Raw genomic sequence first — 22,312 nt, 5'->3', positions numbered from 1 at the left:
TCCAGGCAATTCAAAGCCTGATGATTTGAAGACTCAAGTTTTCGACGATTTTCTGCAGCTTTTCGAAGGTCCTAGGTTGCTTGAAGAAAACCTACAGCCTCGAGCTGAATGAAGGAGCAAGCCCAGTATCAGTGCCCTCACGCCGAATTATGCATGCGCTTCGTGAGCCACTCCGCCATGAACTAGCCCGCATGGAACGTCAAGGTATCATAAAAAAATGCAAGAGGCTGCTGAGTGGGTGGTCCCCCTTGCCACTGTCCGAAAAACAAATAGCCGCTTGCGCATTTGTATGTACCCTAGGCACGTAAACCCGTGCGTGAATCACTATCAGCTACCGTCCAGAGAAGAAATGAAGTCAAATGCAAACGTATACAGCAAGCTAGATGCTCAGCAGAATGCGTTGGCGGGCTGGTTGGTGCAAATCCATAATTACGTTGTTTAGCGCAAAGCAACGGACACAAGAAAGACGACTGGACAACGCGCAACTCTCAACTGACACCATTTTATTGCGTCACAGAGAGCAGAATCCAGAAGAGCACGCGCAGTTAGCACTATGTGCAGGAACCACCACAGCATCCGATCACCAGAGCGCACTCTTGTGTCAGAATCCATAAAACCATATTCAGCTCTGTACAAGGTTAAAGAAAGCACACTAATGCATTGCTACCCAGTGAGCATCAAAAAAGCTTCCGATAATTCTCGGGCGGTAGTATCACGGCTCTATCATCGTCCGAGGATTGTCCAAAGCTTTTTTGACACAGTCACTGGGTTCGCAATGCATTAGTGTGCCTTCTTTAACCTTATGTAGCGCTGAATATGGTTTTTTATTTTGTGGCAAGAGTGCGCTCTGGTGATCGGATGGTGGTTCCTGCACATGGTGTTCACTGCGCGTGCTCTTTTGGATTCTGCTCTCTGTGGCGCAATCCAATGATGTCAGTTGAGATTAGCCCCTTGTCCTGGTCGTCTTTCTCGTTTCCGTTGTTTTGCGCTAAGCATAGTAATTATGGAAAGCTAGATGCTAACTGTAATTTTCATGAAGCTCCCTTAGATGAAGAAACTTCAAAAAGCTGCACCTTTGCCACGCCGTTCGGAAAGTATCGCTTTTTAATACTGCCTTTCGGGATATGCACCGTGAGCGAAGTGTTCCCGAAAGCGATGGCCAAAATCTTTGACGGTCTAGAAGGTACTCACGTCTGCATCGACGACATACTCGTGTGGGGCGCAACTCAAGAGGAACATGTTGAGCCCCTGCGAAGAACACTGCTCGCAACAATATGGGCAGGACTAACACTCAACCGTGAAAAGTGTGTTTTGGGTACGCATGAAGTAAAGTGCTTAGGCAACGTCATTTCGAAAGACGGAATTAAGCCAGATGGAAGGTTAAATTTGTAGTCGATTTGCCGGCTCCAACGTCAAAACAAGGTGTTCAAAAACTACTGGGCGCAGTGGCCTACTTCGGAAGATTCATTCCAAACCTGTCTAAGAAGACTAAGAATCACCCGCCGTGGTTGCTCAGTGGCTATGGTGTTGGGCTGCTGAGCACGAGGTCACGGATCGAATCCCGGCCACGGCGGCCACATTTCGATGGGGGCGAAATGCGAAAACACCCGTGTACTTAGATTTAGGTGCACGTTAAAGAACCCCAGGTGGTCGAAATTTCCGGAGTCCTCCACTACGGCGTGCCGCATAATCAGAAAGTGGTTTTGGCGAGTAAAACCCCATAATTACAAGACTAAGAATCTGCGAGCCCTCTTAAAACACGACTGCATGTTCGATTGGCCAGGTAGCCATGAAAAACCTGCGCGAAACATTGTCGACAGCACCAGTGCTTGCCACATTCGACCTGTCAAAGCAATCCAACAGCGGACGCATCCAGCTTTGCGCTAGGGGTGGCGCTTTTGCAGTCGCATGGCGAGCACTCGGGAACAGTTGCTTATACTTCGCGTGCACTAGCCGACGCGGCAACAAGATACGCGCAGATTGAGCAAGAGGCCCTGGCAGTCACGTTCGCATGTGAACCGTTTCGTGATTTTATCAGTGGCTTCAACTTAATTGTAGCAATGGATCATCGACCACTGATAGCTGTCGCTCAAAAGAACCTGTCAGACATGCCTCCTCGCCTGCAGCGTTTCTTTCTCGTCGGAGGCCCCAGCTCTCCAAACACCTCAAGGGTCCCCTGCGCCAGGGCAACAAAGTCCTCTGGTAGCCGGACGGCCTTGAGCCTCGTCGGAGCACCCGGGTTCTAACCCGGGTGCTCCGACGGGTGCTGCTTATTCGCCTAGCACACCAAAAGGACTTTAAGCAGATTGCTTAAATCGAGGAGTGGTGTATCACTCTGGTCATTTGTATTTTGTTGTCAGAAGGAGAAAGACGTATCCGACCTGGCAACCAGGGTCCCGAAGATTTGCAACCAGGCTGTGCAAGCCTGGCAACCGGGTTGCTGATTAGGAGCGCCAGCGCCCAATAAACGCTCTGTTACTCTGCACCTAGAGCTCGGCGGCTGTCTGCGTCACATGCTATCTTGAACGACACACAGTGAATAGCATTGGAAAGTCTGTCTCCTTGTCTGACCCCTTTCTTTATAGGTATCTTTCCACTTTTCTTGTGGAGAATTAAGGTAGCGGTGGAATCTCTGTAGATATATTCCAAGATATTTGCGTAATCGGCCTCTACTCCTTGATTACCTAATGCCTCTATGACTGCTGGGATCTCTACAGAATCAAATGCTTTTACGCAATCTATTAAAGCCATATGGAGACTGATTGTACTCTGCAGATTTCTCGATTACCTCATTGATTACATGGATGTGGTCCATTCTACAGTATCCCTTCCTGAAGCGAGCCTGTTCGCTTGGTTGACTGTAGTCAAGTGTTGCCCTTATTTTATTGGAAATTATCTTGGGGAATAATTTGTACATTACTGGAAGTAAGCTAATGGGCCTATGATTTTTCAATTCTTGAACGGCTTCTTATTTTTGTGGATTAGTACATTGTTGGCATTCTTCCAGTTCTGTGGAACCCTTGAAGTCGTGAGACATTTCGTATAAAGGGCCGCAAGCTTTTCAAGCATGATGTCTCCTACATCTTTGATTAAATGGACTGTTACTCCATCTTCTCTTACCGCTTTTTCTCGTGTCATGCCTTCTAAGGCCCTTCTAACTTCATCGCAAGTTATAGAAGGACCCTGTGTAACCTGTTCATTACTGCTTCCAATGCAGGTATCCTGGCTGCTCTGGGTATTGTACAGGTCAGCATAGAATTCTTTTGCTGCTTTTATAATATATTGGAAATTGCTGATGATATTACCCTGCTTATGTTTCAGTGCATACATCTTGGCTTGCGCAATGCCAAGTTTTCTTCTGACTGATTTCATGCCGCTTCCATTTTTTATTGCATCCTCGGTCTTTCTTACGTTATAACTTCGAATATCCTTTATTTTCTCCGCGTTGATTAGTTTTGACAATTTCGCGAATCCTATCAGATCTCTTGAGTTGGACAGCTTCATTCTTTGTCGTTTCTTTATTAGGTCATTCGTTGATTGGGAGAGCTTACCAATTGGTTAACTTGGTGCATTGCCTCCCACTTCAATTGCTGCTTCTTAAGTCAGCCTCTTTACGGTTTCACTCATTATCTCTATGTCAGCTTCATCTCGCTGTTATAAGGCCGAGAAGAAACCCCCTGTAGGAGACCCTCTTACATAGCGAGGGCCTCGAATTCGGCAACATTGATGCATTCAGGTAGCATGTGCGGATTGATTGACCAGTTGCCTTCACCCAGAAAGGTCACGTACTCGTGACGCCTGCGATACAAAGGATGTCCACATCCGCCGCCAAGATATATGAGTGGTGGTGCTGGCAAACACTCCCAAGGTTACTTCTAGTAGTAAGACATAAATACCCAAGAATGTTAATGAGGAAATTCTACCGACATCTCTCCTCTAGTGGTTTCTAGAATCGACACCGTAGTTGCGATAAAGGCTTATAATGATAACGACGAACGCGATAACTTATAACGACGAAAGCTGCGCATCACCAGAGGGCAACGGTTTACCGCTGCTACATAAAGACGCTGCAAGAAAGTCGTCGTCCACAGTCCGGCAGCAGTGCACTTTGGCATCGCAGACTAAATCTACGCCTCTTTCAGATACGCCTACTGCCAACACATCGCTGATGCTGCCTGATACTACGGAACTGGCATAGCGGGACGTGTTTCCTGCATCGACGACGAAAGCTGCGCATCACCAGAGGGCAACGGTTTACCGCTGCTACATAAAGACGCTGCAAGAAAGTCGTCGTCCACAGTCCGGCAGCAGTGCACTTTGGCATCGCAGACTAAATCTACGCCTCTTTCAGATACGCCTACTGCCAACACATCGCTGATGCTGCCTGATACTCCGGAACTGGCATAGCGGGACGTGTTTCCTGCATCGACGACGAAAGCTGCGCATCACCAGAGGGCAACGGTTTACCGCTGCTACATAAAGACGCTGCAAGAAAGTCGTCGTCCACAGTCCGGCAGCAGTGCACTTTGGCATCGCAGACTAAATCTACGCCTCTTTCAGATACGCCTACTGCCAACACATCGCTGATGCTGCCTGATACTCCGGAACTGGCATAGCGGGACGTGTTTCCTGCATCGACGACGAAAGCTGCGCATCACCAGAGGGCAACGGTTTACCGCTGCTACATAAAGACGCTGCAAGGAAGTCGTCGTCCACAGTCCGGCAGCAGTGCACTTTGGCATCGCAGACTAAATCTACGCCTCTTTCAGATACGCCTACTGCCAACACATCGCTGATGCTGCCTGATATTCCGGAACTGGCATAGCGGGACGTGTTTCCTGCATCGACGACGAAAGCTGCGCATCACCAGAGGGCAACGGTTTACCGCTGCTACATAAAGACGCTGCAAGAAAGTCGTCGTCCACAGTCCGGCAGCAGTGCACTTTGGCATCGCAGACTAAATCTACGCCTCTTTCAGATACGCCTACTGCCAACACATCGCTGATGCTGCCTGATACTCCGGAACTGGCATAGCGGGACGTGTTTCCTGCATCGACGACGAAAGCTGCGCATCACCAGAGGGCAACGGTTTACCGCTGCTACATAAAGACGCTGCAAGGAAGTCGTCGTCCACAGTCCGGCAGCAGTGCACTTTGGCATCGCAGACTAAATCTACGCCTCTTTCAGATACGCCTACTGCCAACACATCGCTGATGCTGCCTGATACTCCGGAATTGGCATAGCGGGACGTGTTTCCTGCATCGACGACGAAAGCTGCGCATCACCAGAGGGCAACGGTTTACCGCTGCTACATAAAGACGCTGCAAGAAAGTCGTCGTCCACAGTCCGGCAGCAGTGCACTTTGGCATCGCAGACTAAATCTACGCCTCTTTCAGATACGCCTACTGCCAACACATCGCTGATGCTGCCTGATACTCCGGAACTGGCATAGCGGGACGTGTTTCCTGCATCGACGACGAAAGCTGCGCATCACCAGAGGGCAACGGTTTACCGCTGCTACATAAAGACACTGCAAGAAAGTCGTCGTCCACAGTCCGGCAGCAGTGCACTTTGGCATCGCAGACTAAATCTACGCCTCTTTCAGATACGCCTACTGCCAACACATCGCTGATGCTGCCCGATACTCCGGAACTGGCATAGCGGGACGTGTTTCCTGCATCGACGACGAAAGCTGCGCATCACCAGAGGGCAACGGTTTACCGCTGCTACATAAAGACGCTGCAAGAAAGTCGTCGTCCACAGTCCGGCAGCAGTGCACTTTGGCATCGCAGACTAAATCTACGCCTCTTTCAGATACGCCTACTGCCAACACATCGCTGATGCTGCCTGATACTCCGGAACTGGCATAGCAGGACGTGTTTCCTGCATCGACGACGAAAGCAGCGCATCACCAGAGGGCAACGGTTTACCGCTGCTACATAAAGACGCTGCAAGAAAGTCGTCGTCCACAGTCCGGCAGCAGTGCACTTTGGCATCGCAGACTAAATCTACGCCTCTTTCAGATACGCCTACTGCCAACACATGGCTGATGCTGCCTGATACTCCGGAACTGGCATAGCGGGACGTGTTTCCTGCATCGACGACGAAAGCTGCGCATCACCAGAGGGCAACGGTTTACCGCTGCTACATAAAGACGCTGCAAGAAAGTCGTCGTCCACAGTCCGGCAGCAGTGCACTTTGGCATCGCAGACTAAATCTACGCCTCTTTCAGATACGCCTACTGCCATCACATCGCTGATGCTGCCTGATACTCCGGAACTGGCATAGCGGGACGTGTTTCCTGCATCGACGACGAAAGCTGCGCATCACCAGAGGGCAGCGGTTTACCGCTGCTACATAAAGACGCTGCAAGAAAGTCGTCGTCCACAGTCCGGCAGCAGTGCACTTTGGCATCGCAGACTAAATCTACGCCTCTTTCAGATACGCCTACTGCCAACACATCGCTGATGCTGCCTGATACTCCGGAACTGGCATAGCGGGACGTGTTTCCTGCATCGACGACGAAAGCTGCGCATCACCAGAGGGCAACGGTTTACCGCTGCTACATAAAGAAGCTGCAAGAAAGTCGTCGTCCACAGTCCGGCAGCAGTGCACTTTGGCATCGCAGACTAAATCTACGCCTCTTTCAGATACGCCTACTGCCAACACATCGCTGATGCTGCCTGATACTCCGGAACTGGCATAGCGGGACGTGTTTCCTGCATCGACCACGAAAGCTGCGCATCACCAGAGGGCAACGGTTTACCGCTGCTACATAAAGACGCTGCAAGAAAGTCGTCGTCCACAGTCCGGCAGCAGTGCACTTTGGCATCGCAGACTAAATCTACGCCTCTTTCAGATACGCCTACTGCCAACACATCGCTGATGCTGCCAGATACTCCGGAATTGGCATAGCGGGACGTGTTTCCTGCATCGATGACGAAAGCTGCGCATCACCAGAGGGCAACGGTTTACCGCTGCTACATAAAGACGCTGCAAGAAAGTCGTCGTCCACAGTCCGGCAGCAGTGCACTTTGGCATCGCAGACTAAATCTACGCCTCTTTCAGATACGCCTACTGCCAACACATCGCTGATGCTGCCTGATACTCCGGAACTGGCATAGCGGGACGTGTTTCCTGCATCGACGACGAAAGCTGCGCGTCACCAGAGGGCAACGGTTTACCGCTGCTACATAAAGACGCTGCAAGAAAGTCGTCGTCCACAGTCCGGCAGCAGTGCACTTTGGCATCGCAGACTAAATCTACGCCTCTTTCAGATACGCCTACTGCCAACACATCGCTGATGCTGCGTGATACTCCGGAACTGGCATAGCGGGACGTGTTTCCTGCATCGACGACGAAAGCTGCGCATCACCAGAGGGCAACGGTTTACCGCTGCTACATAAAGAAGCTGCAAGAAAGTCGTCGTCCACAGTCCGGCAGCAGTGCACTTTGGCATCGCAGACTAAATCTACGCCTCTTTCAGATACGCCTACTGCCAACACATCGCTGATGCTGCCTGATACTCCGGAACTGGCATAGCGGGACGTGTTTCCTGCATCGACGACGAAAGCTGCGCATCACCAGAGGGCAACGGTTTATCGCTGCTACATAAAGACGCTGCAAGAAAGTCGTCGTCCACAGTCCGCCAGCAGTGCACTTTGGCATCGCAGACTAAATCTACGCCTCTTTCAGATACGCCTACTGCCAACACATCGCTGATGCTGCCAGATACTCCGGAATTGGCATAGCGGGACGTGTTTCCTGCATCGATGACGAAAGCTGCGCATCACCAGAGGGCAACGGTTTACCGCTGCTACATAAAGACGCTGCAAGAAAGTCGTCGTCCACAGTCCGGCAGCAGTGCACTTTGGCATCGCAGACTAAATCTACGCCTCTTTCAGATACGCCTACTGCCAACACATCGCTGATGCTGCCTGATACTCCGGAACTGGCATAGCGGGACGTGTTTCCTGCATCGACGACGAAAGCTGCGCATCACCAGAGGGCAACGGTTTACCGCTGCTACATAAAGACGCTGCAAGAAAGTCGTCGTCCACAGTCCGGCAGCAGTGCACTTTGGCATCGCAGACTAAATCTACGCCTCTTTCAGATACGCCTACTGCCAACACATCGCTGATGCTGCGTGATACTCCGGAACTGGCATAGCGGGACGTGTTTCCTGCATCGACGACGAAAGCTGCGCATCACCAGAGGGCAACGGTTTACCGCTGCTACATAAAGAAGCTGCAAGAAAGTCGTCGTCCACAGTCCGGCAGCAGTGCACTTTGGCATCGCAGACTAAATCTACGCCTCTTTCAGATACGCCTACTGCCAACACATCGCTGATGCTGCCTGATACTCCGGAATTGGCATAGCGGGACGTGTTTCCTGCATCGACGACGAAAGCTGCGCATCACCAGAGGGCAACGGTTTACCGCTGCTACATAAAGACGCTGCAAGAAAGTCGTCGTCCACAGTCCGGCAGCAGTGCACTTTGGCATCGCAGACTAAATCTACGCCTCTTTCAGATACGCCTACTGCCATCACATCGCTGATGCTGCCTGATACTCCGGAACTGGCATAGCGGGACGTGTTTCCTGCATCGACGACGAAAGCTGCGCATCACCAGAGGGCAGCGGTTTACCGCTGCTACATAAAGACGCTGCAAGAAAGTCGTCGTCCACAGTCCGGCAGCAGTGCACTTTGGCATCGCAGAATAAATCTACGCCTCTTTCAGATACGCCTACTGCCAACACATCGCTGATGCTGCCTGATACTCCGGAACTGGCATAGCGGGACGTGTTTCCTGCATCGACGACGAAAGCTGCGCATCACCAGAGGGCAACGGTTTACCGCTGCTACATAAAGACGCTGCAAGAAAGTCGTCGTCCACAGTCCGGCAGCAGTGCACTTTGGCATCGCAGACTAAATCTACGCCTCTTTCAGATACGCCTACTGCCAACACATGGCTGATGCTGCCTGATACTCCGGAACTGGCATAGCGGGACGTGTTTCCTGCATCGACGACGAAAGCTGCGCATCACCAGAGGGCAACGGTTTACCGCTGCTACATAAAGACGCTGCAAGAAAGTCGTCGTCCACAGTCCGGCAGCAGTGCACTTTGGCATCGCAGACTAAATCTACGCCTCTTTCAGATACGCCTACTGCCATCACATCGCTGATGCTGCCTGATACTCCGGAACTGGCATAGCGGGACGTGTTTCCTGCATCGACGACGAAAGCTGCGCATCACCAGAGGGCAGCGGTTTACCGCTGCTACATAAAGACGCTGCAAGAAAGTCGTCGTCCACAGTCCGGCAGCAGTGCACTTTGGCATCGCAGACTAAATCTACGCCTCTTTCAGATACGCCTACTGCCAACACATCGCTGATGCTGCCTGATACTCCGGAACTGGCATAGCGGGACGTGTTTCCTGCATCGACGACGAAAGCTGCGCATCACCAGAGGGCAACGGTTTACCGCTGCTACATAAAGAAGCTGCAAGAAAGTCGTCGTCCACAGTCCGGCAGCAGTGCACTTTGGCATCGCAGACTAAATCTACGCCTCTTTCAGATACGCCTACTGCCAACACATCGCTGATGCTGCCTGATACTCCGGAACTGGCATAGCGGGACGTGTTTCCTGCATCGACGACGAAAGCTGCGCATCACCAGAGGGCAACGGTTTACCGCTGCTACATAAAGACGCTGCAAGAAAGTCGTCGTCCACAGTCCGGCAGCAGTGCACTTTGGCATCGCAGACTAAATCTACGCCTCTTTCAGATACGCCTACTGCCAACACATCGCTGATGCTGCCAGATACTCCGGAATTGGCATAGCGGGACGTGTTTCCTGCATCGATGACGAAAGCTGCGCATCACCAGAGGGCAACGGTTTACCGCTGCTACATAAAGACGCTGCAAGAAAGTCGTCGTCCACAGTCCGGCAGCAGTGCACTTTGGCATCGCAGACTAAATCTACGCCTCTTTCAGATACGCCTACTGCCAACACATCGCTGATGCTGCCTGATACTCCGGAACTGGCATAGCGGGACGTGTTTCCTGCATCGACGACGAAAGCTGCGCATCACCAGAGGGCAACGGTTTACCGCTGCTACATAAAGACGCTGCAAGAAAGTCGTCGTCCACAGTCCGGCAGCAGTGCACTTTGGCATCGCAGACTAAATCTACGCCTCTTTCAGATACGCCTACTGCCAACACATCGCTGATGCTGCGTGATACTCCGGAACTGGCATAGCGGGACGTGTTTCCTGCATCGACGACGAAAGCTGCGCATCACCAGAGGGCAACGGTTTACCGCTGCTACATAAAGAAGCTGCAAGAAAGTCGTCGTCCACAGTCCGGCAGCAGTGCACTTTGGCATCGCAGACTAAATCTACGCCTCTTTCAGATACGCCTACTGCCAACACATCGCTGATGCTGCCTGATACTCCGGAACTGGCATAGCGGGACGTGTTTCCTGCATCGACGACGAAAGCTGCGCATCACCAGAGGGCAACGGTTTACCGCTGCTACATAAAGACGCTGCAAGAAAGTCGTCGTCCACAGTCCGGCAGCAGTGCAGTTTGGCATCGCAGACTAAATCTACGCCTCTTTCAGATACGCCTACTGCCAACACATCGCTGATGCTGCCTGATACTCCGGAACTGGCATAGCGGGACGTGTTTCCTGCATCGACGACGAAAGCTGCGCATCACCAGAGGGCAACGGTTTATCGCTGCTACATAAAGACGCTGCAAGAAAGTCGTCGTCCACAGTCCGCCAGCAGTGCACTTTGGCATCGCAGACTAAATCTACGCCTCTTTCAGGTGAGAAATTTCCAGCTGCATTTGCAGCAGTTAAACATCGCAAGCTGTGCACTGCTGGCGGACGTGCTGTTCTTGTCTTTTATGCTTTGCTATTGATTTCATTTCTGTTGGCTAACTATGTCTAAAGACGCGCGCGATACCGCCAAAGCCATAGCAGACTTACGACGTGAATTGAGAAAGGAACTTCGAGATATAAAAGATGCTTTGAATGAAGTGAAAGATCTCAGAGAAGATTTTCAGTCAGTAATGAGGCTAAACGAAGAGCTCAGAGCTGAAAATGATAGACTGCACCGCAGGATAGAGGAGGTTGAGCAATATCAGCGCTCAAGTAATCTGGAAATTAAGGGTGTTCCGCCTGACGTTGAAGCAGCTGCAGCAGTTAAGAAAATCGGTGTTCTCATTCAAGAAGACATAACTGCCGAAGACGTCGATATCTGTCACAGAGTACCGACTGCTCGTCATGACCAAAGTGACATAATTGTCCGATTTGTGCGCAGGACAAAGAAGGCTGCTGTTTTAAGCAAGTCAAAGAAAGTCAGAATCGATAGCAAGGACTTGGGCAGCCAGACGTCCTCTGCAGTATATGTCAATGAACATCTGACGAAACACGGCAAACAGCTTCTCTGGTCAGCTATACAGAGAAAGAAGGAAATGCGGTGGAAATTTGTTTGGACATCGGGGGGCAATGTCTTTTCACGTAGAAACGAAGGCTCGCCTGTACTGACAATCAAAAACGCTAACAACCTCGATAAGATGACTGCAGAAGCAGGAGGAACTACTGGAGAATAAACGCGGTATCTGAACACGCCCAAATTGACAGACGCTCGCAAGTTTCATGAACGCTGTTAGAACAACGCCTAGCGATAATTATCATGACAGCCATTCCTTGAATATTGTACTTCGGGATGCGCGCAGGCGCATCAAGGCCTTTCATGTAAACACACGCAGCATACGCAGCATACACACGCAGCATACAGACATGATCCTTGATATCCTTGGCTCCTTTTCATTTAGTTTTGACTTGCTATTGTTTTCTGAAACATGGCTATCTGTAGGTGAAGATCCACCATACTTTGAAAACTATATTTACAATGGGCCTAGTGCGTCCTTTAGGAAGAGGAGGTGGTGTGGCTATTTACGTTAAGCAGTCATTAAAACATGAAGTTATCTCCCAATTTTCCATTATTAACGAGGTTGTAGAGTGTCTTATGATACGCCTAGAAAAAGCATTTGCTGTGGTTGTTTATCGACCACCTTCTGGGTCTAAATCTGGATTTGCCAAGTTCATGGAAGACGTGCTGGAATATTTGTGTCAGACTGGCTTTCCATTTGTGGTAATGGGCGACGTGAATATCGATATGTTATCTCAGGATGCATCGTCACGTCAGTTAACAGTACTAGCGAAATCGTTTGCTTGCAAAAATGTTATTTCTAAGGCAACCCGTCTCACTGCGCAGACTGCGACTTTGCTTAATATCTGCTTGACGAACATAGACCCGCCGCATTGCGTTGCTGGAGTGTTGGTTGTAGAAGTAAGCGACCATTTACCTATCTTTTGTACCCTTCCTTCTTCCAATGATAGTCGCGAAGCTAATGAAAAAGTGCGGTCACGCCAGATCAACGCTAGGACACTAGAAGTATTCCGGCATCATATTATTCAAACCGAGTGGAATCACGTGTTCCGGGAAAAGGATCCTAACTTGGCATACAACGTATTCATGTCTAAACGGATAAAATGTTATGATGCTTTCCAGGTATCTGTAAGGTACGTTAAACGGTAGAAAATTAGAAAAGTCTGGATAACTAATATCTTACTTAAAAAAATAAAGAAGAATAGCATGTACCATGAATTTGTAAAGACACGCGACATAAATTTATTTATTGAATTTAAAAAGTACAGAAACCAGCTCAATGGTGAACTAAGTTGTGCTAAGTTCAGAGAGAGCATAAACTTTTATTTCAAATCAACAAGATTTGAGTCCGGCGTCTTTTTAGTGGGTGTGGTCACCCGCCGCGGACGCAGTTCCGAGACCTTGTCTCGAAGCGGCTTCCTCGGCTCGCTGGACGGCCCAGAGTTGTGCTGTCAGGTCAGAGCTGAGCAGTGCGGTCATCCAGCGTGACTGGAGGCTGGCGGTGGAAGAGACTGAGGGGTCGGCACTGCCCGACTTGTTTGTTAGGTCCCGACACTCCCATAACATGTGATTTAGTGTGGCAACCTCGCCACACGATGTGCATCTGTTTGTAGTGTACATGTCTGGATACATGGCGTGCATGAGTCTGGGGTTTCTGTAAGAGTCTGTTTGTAATTGTCTGAAGTGTACTGCTTGCGTCCTGTCTAACCTAGCGTGAGGGAATGGGTATATGCGTCTTTGTAATTGGTAGTGTGCCGTGATGTCGTGAAAACTGGTCATACGATCCTCCCATGCCCAGACGTTTGCAGTACCCCGCGGGGGCTCTTCCTCCGATGCTGCTCGGTGAGTCAGGCCTCGAGCAACGCCGTGAGCCGCTTCGTTGGGGGTGCTCATTCCAGTGTGTGCCGGGATCCATAGCAAATGCCTCCGGTTATCAACGTCGGCCTCTCCCTTGTGTATGGGATGTCGCTGGAGTATCTGATACGCCTCTTGCGAGATGCGCCCATTTGCAAAATTGCGAATTGCCGTTTGCGAGTCGCAGATGACGTATGTAGCTTTGGTTTGTGTGAGGGCCAGTGCTATGGCCGTTTCCTCTGCCGCTTCGGCATGTGCCGTGTTCACGGTGACGCTCGTGAGGTGGTTGCCTCGGTGGCTAGTAACTGCCGCCACGAAACTCTTCCTGTCTCGATAGCGGGCTGCGTCGGTGAAGACCGCCTCCTTGTCGTTAGAGTAACTTTTGTTCCTTTGTTGTGCCCTGGCTTTACGCCTCCCCGTGTGGTGTTGGGGGTGCATGTTGCGAGGCAATGGGGGTACGTATAGTTGCTCGCGTATGGGTCTTGGAATGTCTACTTTGACGCCGTGTTGCGAGTGGTATGTGACGCCGAGAATTTCAAGTACGTGTCTGCCCGGGCGGGTCTTGGATAGGCGTTCAAGTTGGGACACTTGTTGCGCCTCCATGAGTTCTTCGAGCGTATTGTGTAGGCCTAGTTCTAAGAGCTTGGTGGTGCTAACCCCAGGCGCAAGTCCCAACGCACATTTGTACGCCTTGCGTATGAGCGCGTTGAGCTTGTTTTTTTCCGCAACCGTCCAGTTGTGAAACGCTGCCGTGTACCTTATCGGAGAAATGACGAAGGCTTGTATGGGTCGGATGACGCTGCCTTCGCGCATGCCCGCGTGTTTGTTGGTGATGCGTCGAATAAGCTGCAGATAATGAGCTGTTCAGATAATATCAGAATTTATTTTGCAAATTAAGTAACGATCTCCGGAGAATTTGGAACGAGGTTAGAAATCTTTCCGGTCGAATAAAACAAAACCACGTCCCTAGCATTCTAGCTAACTCTAGCGGCCTTGGCTACAGAGAGGTTTCAACTGAAATGAACGATTACTTCGTCACTAGTTGTGGTTACGATGAGATATGTGGTGACCATGATCCAAGATTATCGATAAATGACCGTGGTTTACCTAACTCCATAGTTTTGCATTCTATTTCATGTCGTGAGACTGAAGAATTAATAACCAAGATTAAAAACAACTGTGCGGCAGGACATGATGACATCAAACCTATGCCAGTAAAATACGTTGCTGATGTGATATCGCCCGCGCTTTCATACATTATTAACTTAACTTTCTCTACTGGAGTTTTTCCTGATCAACTGAAAATAGCTCGTGTGTGTCCGGTTTTCAAAGGTGGCAATGACAAAGAAATTGCGAATTATCGGCCAATATCGGTACTTCCGATACTGTCGTTTTGAAAGTGCTATTAATATCAGATTAGAAAATTTTTTAAGAAGTATAATATCATAAGTGAGCCCAAGTTTGGCTTTCAAAAAGGCAAATCGACCGAGCTTGCATTACTTGATATCAAAAGTGAGATACTAAATAACTTCGAGTCAAAGATTTACACGCTGGGACTGTTTGTAGATTTCCGTAAAGCATCTGATACCGTGTGTCATAGCATTCTTCTGGAAAAACTTATTAATTACGGCGTCCGTGGTATTGCCAATAGATTACTACAAAATTACTTGACAGACCGTTACCAATATGTAGTTATTAATCACGAAACATCCTCGCATGCTAAGGTCAACAAAGGTGTCCCACAAGGATCTATACTCGGTCCACTGTTATTTATAATTTACGTAAATGACCTGTGTCGCATTCCGGATTCTCCTGAAATAATTATGTGCGCCGATGACACTAACATTTTTTTACTGGTGCTTCAATTTCTAACCTAGAAGGAAGTGTAAATACCTATCTAAGTAAGCTGTCTTGTTGGCTTAAAATCAAGAAGTTACGGCTAAACGCGAGTACAACTAAATACGTACTGTTTGCACCTATCAATAAGCCACGCAATATGAGCTTAAATGTTTCCTTTGAGGGCCAGATGCTTCAGCAAGTTAAGGTTCAAAAATTTCTGGGCGTATGGTTCCAGGAAGACCTGTCTTGGAATGAACACGTAAATAAATTAGCATTAGAATTAAGCAAAAGTGTTGGATGTATGTACAGGTTAAGTCGATTATTACCACTTTGGCTCAAGAAAGCGCTATATTATACGCTATTCTATTCCAGGCTTAGTTACTGCGTGTTGATTTGGGGCACAACGACAGCACAGAATTATACCACATTACTCACATTACAAAAAAAAGGTACTACGAATATTTGAGGGATATTATGGTCAGCCGCAAGGTCTCAGCACGCGTCCGCTATTTACAAAGCATTTCATATTGCAAGCTAACCAAATCTATTATCTCAAGCTTCTTCTGCATATCCAAAATAGTAAGCTATACCCCACGTACAGTTCTTCTAGATGTGTTCAATATTGCCTCCGTACACAAAGTATAAGAACACCAAAAATTAGAACTACCTATGGTCGGCAGCATATTCTGCAACACATACCCAGTCTGCTTAATAAGCTAGGCAACATTTTAGACCTAAATAAACAAATTTCCAAAAATAGGTTTAAACAAGTTCTTCTAGAACATTGCATTGAATATGTTTAATTACTGTTTAAGTGTTGATTACAACCTCCATATCTGTTGCCTTTTTTTTTATCTTACTCAATGTACACTGCGTGTTTTATTTCTTAGCACACATTGTTTTTTTTTCTTTGCTGCTTGTCACAATTTATGTATGTCGATCTGCTTGTTTTCTTTACTTTGTGATATGTTTTTTTTTGTTTTTTTATATCTAGAGACAATTTAGATTGTTCAATGATTATCTTATGTCTGCATATGACTGCTTGCTGAACTGTATCTCGGAGCAGAAGCCTCTGTCAAGCTGTATAGCCTTTTGCTTTTGCTTCGATTTCTGTTGATGTACAGAAAGAAATCAATAAATAAACTTCAAACATAAACATGTCAGATAGGCAGCGACTAGATAACGTTGCCAGGATTTCAACTACGAAACGTCGAGCTCGGTGTCTGCTTCGGTGCTGATGAAGTGAGCTGTTCATCGAAACGGGACTCGTGGTTGTGCCCGTATGATCATCATCATCATGAGCCTGGTTACGCCCACTGCAGGGCAAAGGCCTCTCCCATACTTCTCCAACTACCCCGGTCATGCACTAATTGTGGCCATGTCGTCCGTGCAAACTTCTTAATCTCATCCGCCCACCTAACTTTCTGCCGCCCCCTGCTACACTTCCCTTGCCTTGGAATCCAGTCCATAACCCTTAATGACCATCGGTTATCTTTCCTCCTCATTACATGTCCTGCTCATGCCCCCCATTTCTTTTTCTTGATTTCAACTAAGATGTCAGTAACTCGCGTTTGTTCTCTCACCCAATCTACTCTTTTCTTGTCCCTTAATGTTACACCCATCATGCTTCTTTCCATAGCTCGTTGCGTCGTCCTCAATTTAAGTAGAACCGTTTTCGTAAGCATCCAGGTTTCTGCCCCGTACGTGAGTACGGGTACGGCACAGCTGTTGTACATTATGAAACATCGTTCCCGCGCACGAATGGACGAGAAGACAAAGACAACACGAACGCCGCTATCGTTTTCACTGGCCGGATCAAGTTTCATAACGCTGATAACACCGGGCTTCGTTGAGATGTGCAAGCGTCACAATGATTACGCATACTTAGTTCAACTCCGAGAGGATTTCCTCCGTTAATTCATTTAAGGCGTCACTGGCGTTCTTTTAAAGGGACACTGGCGTTCGTGTTGTGTCTCTTCTCGTCCTTGTTCATTTGTGCGCTGGAACGATGTTTCACAACGATGGAACGATGCTAATCACAACCAACTAGCCCAGCTGTTCATACTTAGCTGTTATACACTTTTCTCTTGAGGGATAATGGCAACCTGCTGTTCATGATCTGAGAATGCCTGCCAAACGCACCTCAGCCCATTCTCATTCTTCTGATTATTTCAGTCTCATGATCCGGATCCGCGGTCACTACCTGCCCTAAGTAGATGTATTCCCTTACCACTTCCAGTGCCTCGCTAGCTATCGTAAACTGCTGTTCTCTTCCGACACTGTTAAACATTAGTTTAGTTTTCTGAACACTAATTTTTAGACCCACCCTTCTGCTTTGCCTCTCCAGGTCAGTGAGCATGCATTGCAATTGGTCCCCTGAGTGAATAAACAACGCAATATCATCAGCGAATCGCAAGTTACTAAGGTATTCTCCATTAACTCTTATCCCCAATTCTTCCCAATCCAGGTGTCTGAATACCTCCTGTAAACCCGCTGTGAATAGCATTGCAGATATCGTATCTCCCTGCCTGACGCCTTTCCTTATTGGGATTTTGTTGCTTTCTTTATGGAGGACTACTGTGGCTGTGGAGCCGCTATAGATATCTTTCAGTAGTTTTACATACGGCTCATCTACACCCTGATCCTGTAATGCCTCCATGACTGCTGAGGTTTCGACTGAATCAAACGCTTTGTCGTAATCAATGAAAGGTATATATAAGGGTTGGTTATATTCCGCACATTTCTCTTTCACCAGATTGGTAATGTGAATATGGTCTATTGTTGAGTAGCTTTTACGGAATCCTGCCTGGTCCTTTGGTTGACAGAATTCTAAGATGTCCCTGATTCTATTTGCGACTACCTAAGTAAATACTTTGTCGGCAAAGCACAGTAAGCTGGTCGGTCTATAATTTTTCAAGTCTGGCGTCCCCTTTCTTATGTATTATGATTCTGTTAGCGTTCTTCCAAGATTCAGGTACGCTCAAGGTCATGAGGCATTGCGATAGAAGGTTGCCAGTTTTTCTAGAACAATCTGCCCACCGTCTGCCAAGAAATCAGCTGTTACTGTGCCCGTATACGTGGCGCCAAATCTGTCTCAATCGGACGCGTTCGTGCAGAGGAATCGGCCTTCGGCTCTACGCTGCGGCGCGTCCATGCTCGTAGTAGGATAAGCACGCACGTTCAACGCCAGCGTTTATCGGTGCGACGCGTTCCTATCTCCACGTAAGACTCGCCTCTCCAACATATGCAATCACCACTTTGCGAGGCAGCGGAATCGACCTGGCATTTAAGTGGGCTTAGTGGCTGTGCCACGACACGGCTTAACCCACTTCTGTTCACCATGCAGGATTTCGTTCACGCTATCTCCTGCGTGCTGTTCCCCGTTCTTCTGGGCCCTGTATCAGCCATCCATGTGAACTACCCTTTCCCGGCTAGCCTCGTCACCGTGGACAACTGGCGCCTACTTCCAGCGTTGGCCACTGTAGTTTCTGTGGCGCTGGAACCTGGAAACTGGACGCTCGAAGAGGAATTCAAGGTCACACCGTCATCGACTTCATCAGGGACACTGCGTATAAATCATCCCCGCCAGCCGGGCGCGCTCTGTGGGCTCGGTGGCTGTGCCACGACACGACTTAAACCACTTCTGTTCACCATGCAGGTCAGTAACCAGTGTCGCCTTTTCGCTAAAAAATCAAGAAATAGATGCCTTATTCAGCTACCGAGCCCTCAGTGCTGTGTTTGTATCATGTCTGATTGTATTAACAGTGTTTGTTCTTTGCTACTTATGTTATCCGGAGACATTGAAACTAACCCAGGACCCCCCACCCTAAATGAAATACTAAATGAACTACAAGGCTTGTCTTCTGGTCAAGCCAGCTCATTGGAGACGTGCATAGCTTAAAGAGCCAGCTCTCAAGCACCGATAAAACCATTTCCGAACCAGGCAAAAGAATCGACAGTTTAAAATCGCCCTACCACCAGCTTCAAACGCTCCGAACGGAATTAGACGCCGTTGCAACCACCACCTCTCAGACTACTCGACAGGTCTCGGTATTGTCGACTCGGCTGGACGACATGGAAAACCGCTCCCGACGAAACAACTTGTTGTTTTACGGCATAGCGGACGACACGCCATCCGAGACCAACGCTCAGTCTGAGGAGCTAATCACTGCGTTTTGCAGGGACCCTTTCAATGTAGCCATTGAATCTCAGGAAATAGAGCGACCGTCTTGGTCGCCACTTGCGAGACCGGTGCCGCCGCATAATAGTAAAATTTACCTCTTTTAAAACCAAGGAAACTGTTCTCGCTAATGGCTCTCAACTCAAAAATACACATTTTAGCATTGGGGAAGATTTCTCGCCTCACGTTCGGAACGCACGGAAGCACCTTCTTGCTTTTGCTAAAAAAAATCTGGTCCTTTTCTTTTACGATATAAAACATTATTTATGGGCTCCAAAGGCTACGTATTCAACGATGCAACCGAAACTGTCGAAGGAAAAATCATAGCTACCCCCTCCCCAAATCATTAAACGGTTGTGTTCCTGGTCACAAAGCTAATCTCTCTTTTTCGATTATTTTCACAAACATTCGCAGCTTTCTTTCTAAACGCCACCACATGTCAAGCCTTGTATCTTCATCCAGTAGCAATTTACTTATTCTAACTAAAACGTGGTTGACCTCTGACGTCACCGATGGCGAAGTTTTATCCGACTTGCCCAACTTAAATCTTTTTAGCAAGGATCGTCTCGGCACACGCGGCGGCGGCGTCCTCATTGCTGCAAACAGACAACTTTTGTGCTTTGTTATCAAAATATCCTCCGACCTTGAAATATCATGGTTAATCTGTCGTTCCGCACCACAGTCAGTGCTCTTAGGTGTTTGCTACAGGCCTCCTAGATACACTCCAGATTTTTCACGCGAACTTAATAATATTTTAACCAAACTTTCGACTAAATACCCTAATGCTCGCGTCGTTCTGTTTGGAGACTTTAACTTTCCGAATATGGATTGGATGACCCTAACCTCGTCAGCACCCAATGCGAAAGAAGCTAACGAATTTCTTGATGTTTGCCTAAACTTTAATCTTACTCAGCTGATATCACAACCTACACGAGTCACTTCCGATACCGCCAATATTCTTGACATAATCTTAACAACAGATCCAGGGAGCCTGTCTTCTATAACATTTCTAAAAGAAATAAGTGACCACCAAGTAATTCATGCTAATTTTGCCTTTGTTCCCGAAATACGTCCAGCTTGCAGGAAAACAATTCGACTATATGACAAGGGGAACTATAGGACCATCATTAGTGAACTTGATGCCTTTTTTCCATCGTTTCAAGACGGTTTTTGGGAACGACCTATTAACGAAAACTGGTCACTCTTCAAAAACAAAATGAACCGGTTAGCTGATGACTTCATCCCTAAGGTAACTTTACGTCCCACCCGCCAAAAACCTTGGTTTACTAAGTCACTAAAATCACTTGAAAAAAGAAGAAACGTCTTTTTCGTGTCGCCAAGACTAGAAACAGTGTTTGCGCATGGGACAAATACAACATTGCAGAAAAAGCATACTTAACAGAAGTGCGCAACGCTAAATACTCATTCTTTCACACTGAGCTACCAAAAATCCTTGCTGATTCACCCAAACGTTTCTGGCAAATTCTAAACCCACATGACAGCTCTCCTGTTATCCTTACTAATCAATCCGGTCAAGAAGCAAGTTGTCCAGAAAGTGCCAATATATTTAATATAGCCTTTTCGTCTGTCTTTACGAATGAACCTAACCCTACTGAAACAGAACTGTTTTGCGTTAGTTTACCTGAAATGCCACCCATAAGCATTAGTTTCTCTGGTGTCCTGTCCTTAATTGAAAAAATGAAGTTGTTATCTTCTACTGGTACGGACGAAATAAATTCCAAGCTCTTAAAGAACACTAAGCACATATCTGCCAAATTTTTACTGTTACTGTTTTTCCAGTCACTCTCCTCAGGAATTCTCCCTTATGACTGGAAGTGTCGGAAGGTCATTCCAGTTCACAAAGCAGGCAACAAAGACTGTCCGTTAAATTACCGCCCCATATCTCTAACCAGTGTGTGCTGCAAACTCATGGAACATATCCTATACTCTCAGAACATGCAGTTCCTTGATTCTAACAGCTTTTTAAATCCCTCTCAACACGGATTTCGAAAAGGCCTCTCATGCGAATCCCAACTAGCCCTTTTTCTTCACGACCTGAATGCTAACCTCGACACTAACCTACAAACAGATGCTATTCTTCTTGACTTCACCAAGGCTTTTGATAAAGTACCACACAAGCGTCTACTAATGAAGCACTCTCAACTAAATCTGCCACACGACGTTCTAAACTGGATCGCCCAATTTCAGACTAACCGCTCTGTTTGTTTCCCTTAACAATGTCAAGTCTGACTCGCTCCCTGTAACGTCCGGCGTGCCGCAGGGATCTGTCCTCGGCCCCCTTTTATTTCTAATATATATATCAACGACTTGCCTAATAATTTATCATGTAACATCCGCATGTTCGCTGACGACTGTGTTATCTACCGCAAAATAACTAACATATCTGACCAAACAGCCCTACAGAATCATCTTAATAATGTCAGTGGCAGCCTTTATTAGTACACGTCATCATTGGCATCAATCAAAAAGTGATTACGCGAGTATTTTTCCTTACCATTTTTAATTGATGATGCCGGGTCCATAGTGATCACTAGTGAGTTTTCACGTTCTATCTGCTCATACATTTAAGGAGGCTATCGTGGTGTATATCAAATGAAAAGTTACAAAAATAGCATTTCAAATATGATAACCAGGAGGTGGTAGGCGTGAGTCACTAGTGATCATGAATAACTTTGTTTAGTATGACAGTGTTAGTCTTCATTTACTCATTATCATATCTATGAATAGGTTTCATTCAACTTCATTTTTTTAATATAGCAGGCATGGTAAAAATACTGGTAGTCCCTAGGGATTAATTCAGTGTTCTCGACTATTTAGAAATCTTAACTTTTTAGATATCAAGTAAAAGGTTACTTATAGTGCGATTCAAGTGTGATAATTCAAAGCGGGCTGGGCGGCATGACAGTGATGGGCCATCCTAGCCGACCTCTTGGCTACTCTTGGTGCTGTCCTGGAT

At 47.6% G+C, this 22,312-nt stretch overlaps 2 protein-coding genes across 20 annotated transcripts in view; one reads left to right on the top strand and one right to left on the bottom strand.

Annotated features, from left to right (window-relative positions):
- Positions 1-22,312, bottom strand: part of LOC142566355 (peptide transporter family 1-like) — a 732,761-nt gene that overhangs the window by 479,205 nt on the left and 231,244 nt on the right. The gene's annotated exons all lie outside the window — the stretch shown is intronic.
- LOC142566357 (uncharacterized) overlaps positions 18,347-22,312 on the top strand; it is a 123,681-nt gene continuing 119,715 nt past the window's right edge. The window contains exon 1 of the mRNA XM_075677299.1: positions 18,347-18,813. Within this exon, the coding sequence (XP_075533414.1) occupies positions 18,400-18,813 (414 nt within the window). The 5' untranslated portion in view covers positions 18,347-18,399. The remainder of the gene's footprint in view (positions 18,814-22,312) is intronic.

Source organism: Dermacentor variabilis, unplaced genomic scaffold (assembly GCF_050947875.1).
Source record: "Dermacentor variabilis isolate Ectoservices unplaced genomic scaffold, ASM5094787v1 scaffold_12, whole genome shotgun sequence".
Lineage (NCBI taxonomy): Eukaryota > Metazoa > Arthropoda > Arachnida > Ixodida > Ixodidae > Dermacentor > Dermacentor variabilis.
Note: the sequence above shows the minus strand (reverse complement) of the source record. Positions and strands in the feature narration are given on the sequence as shown.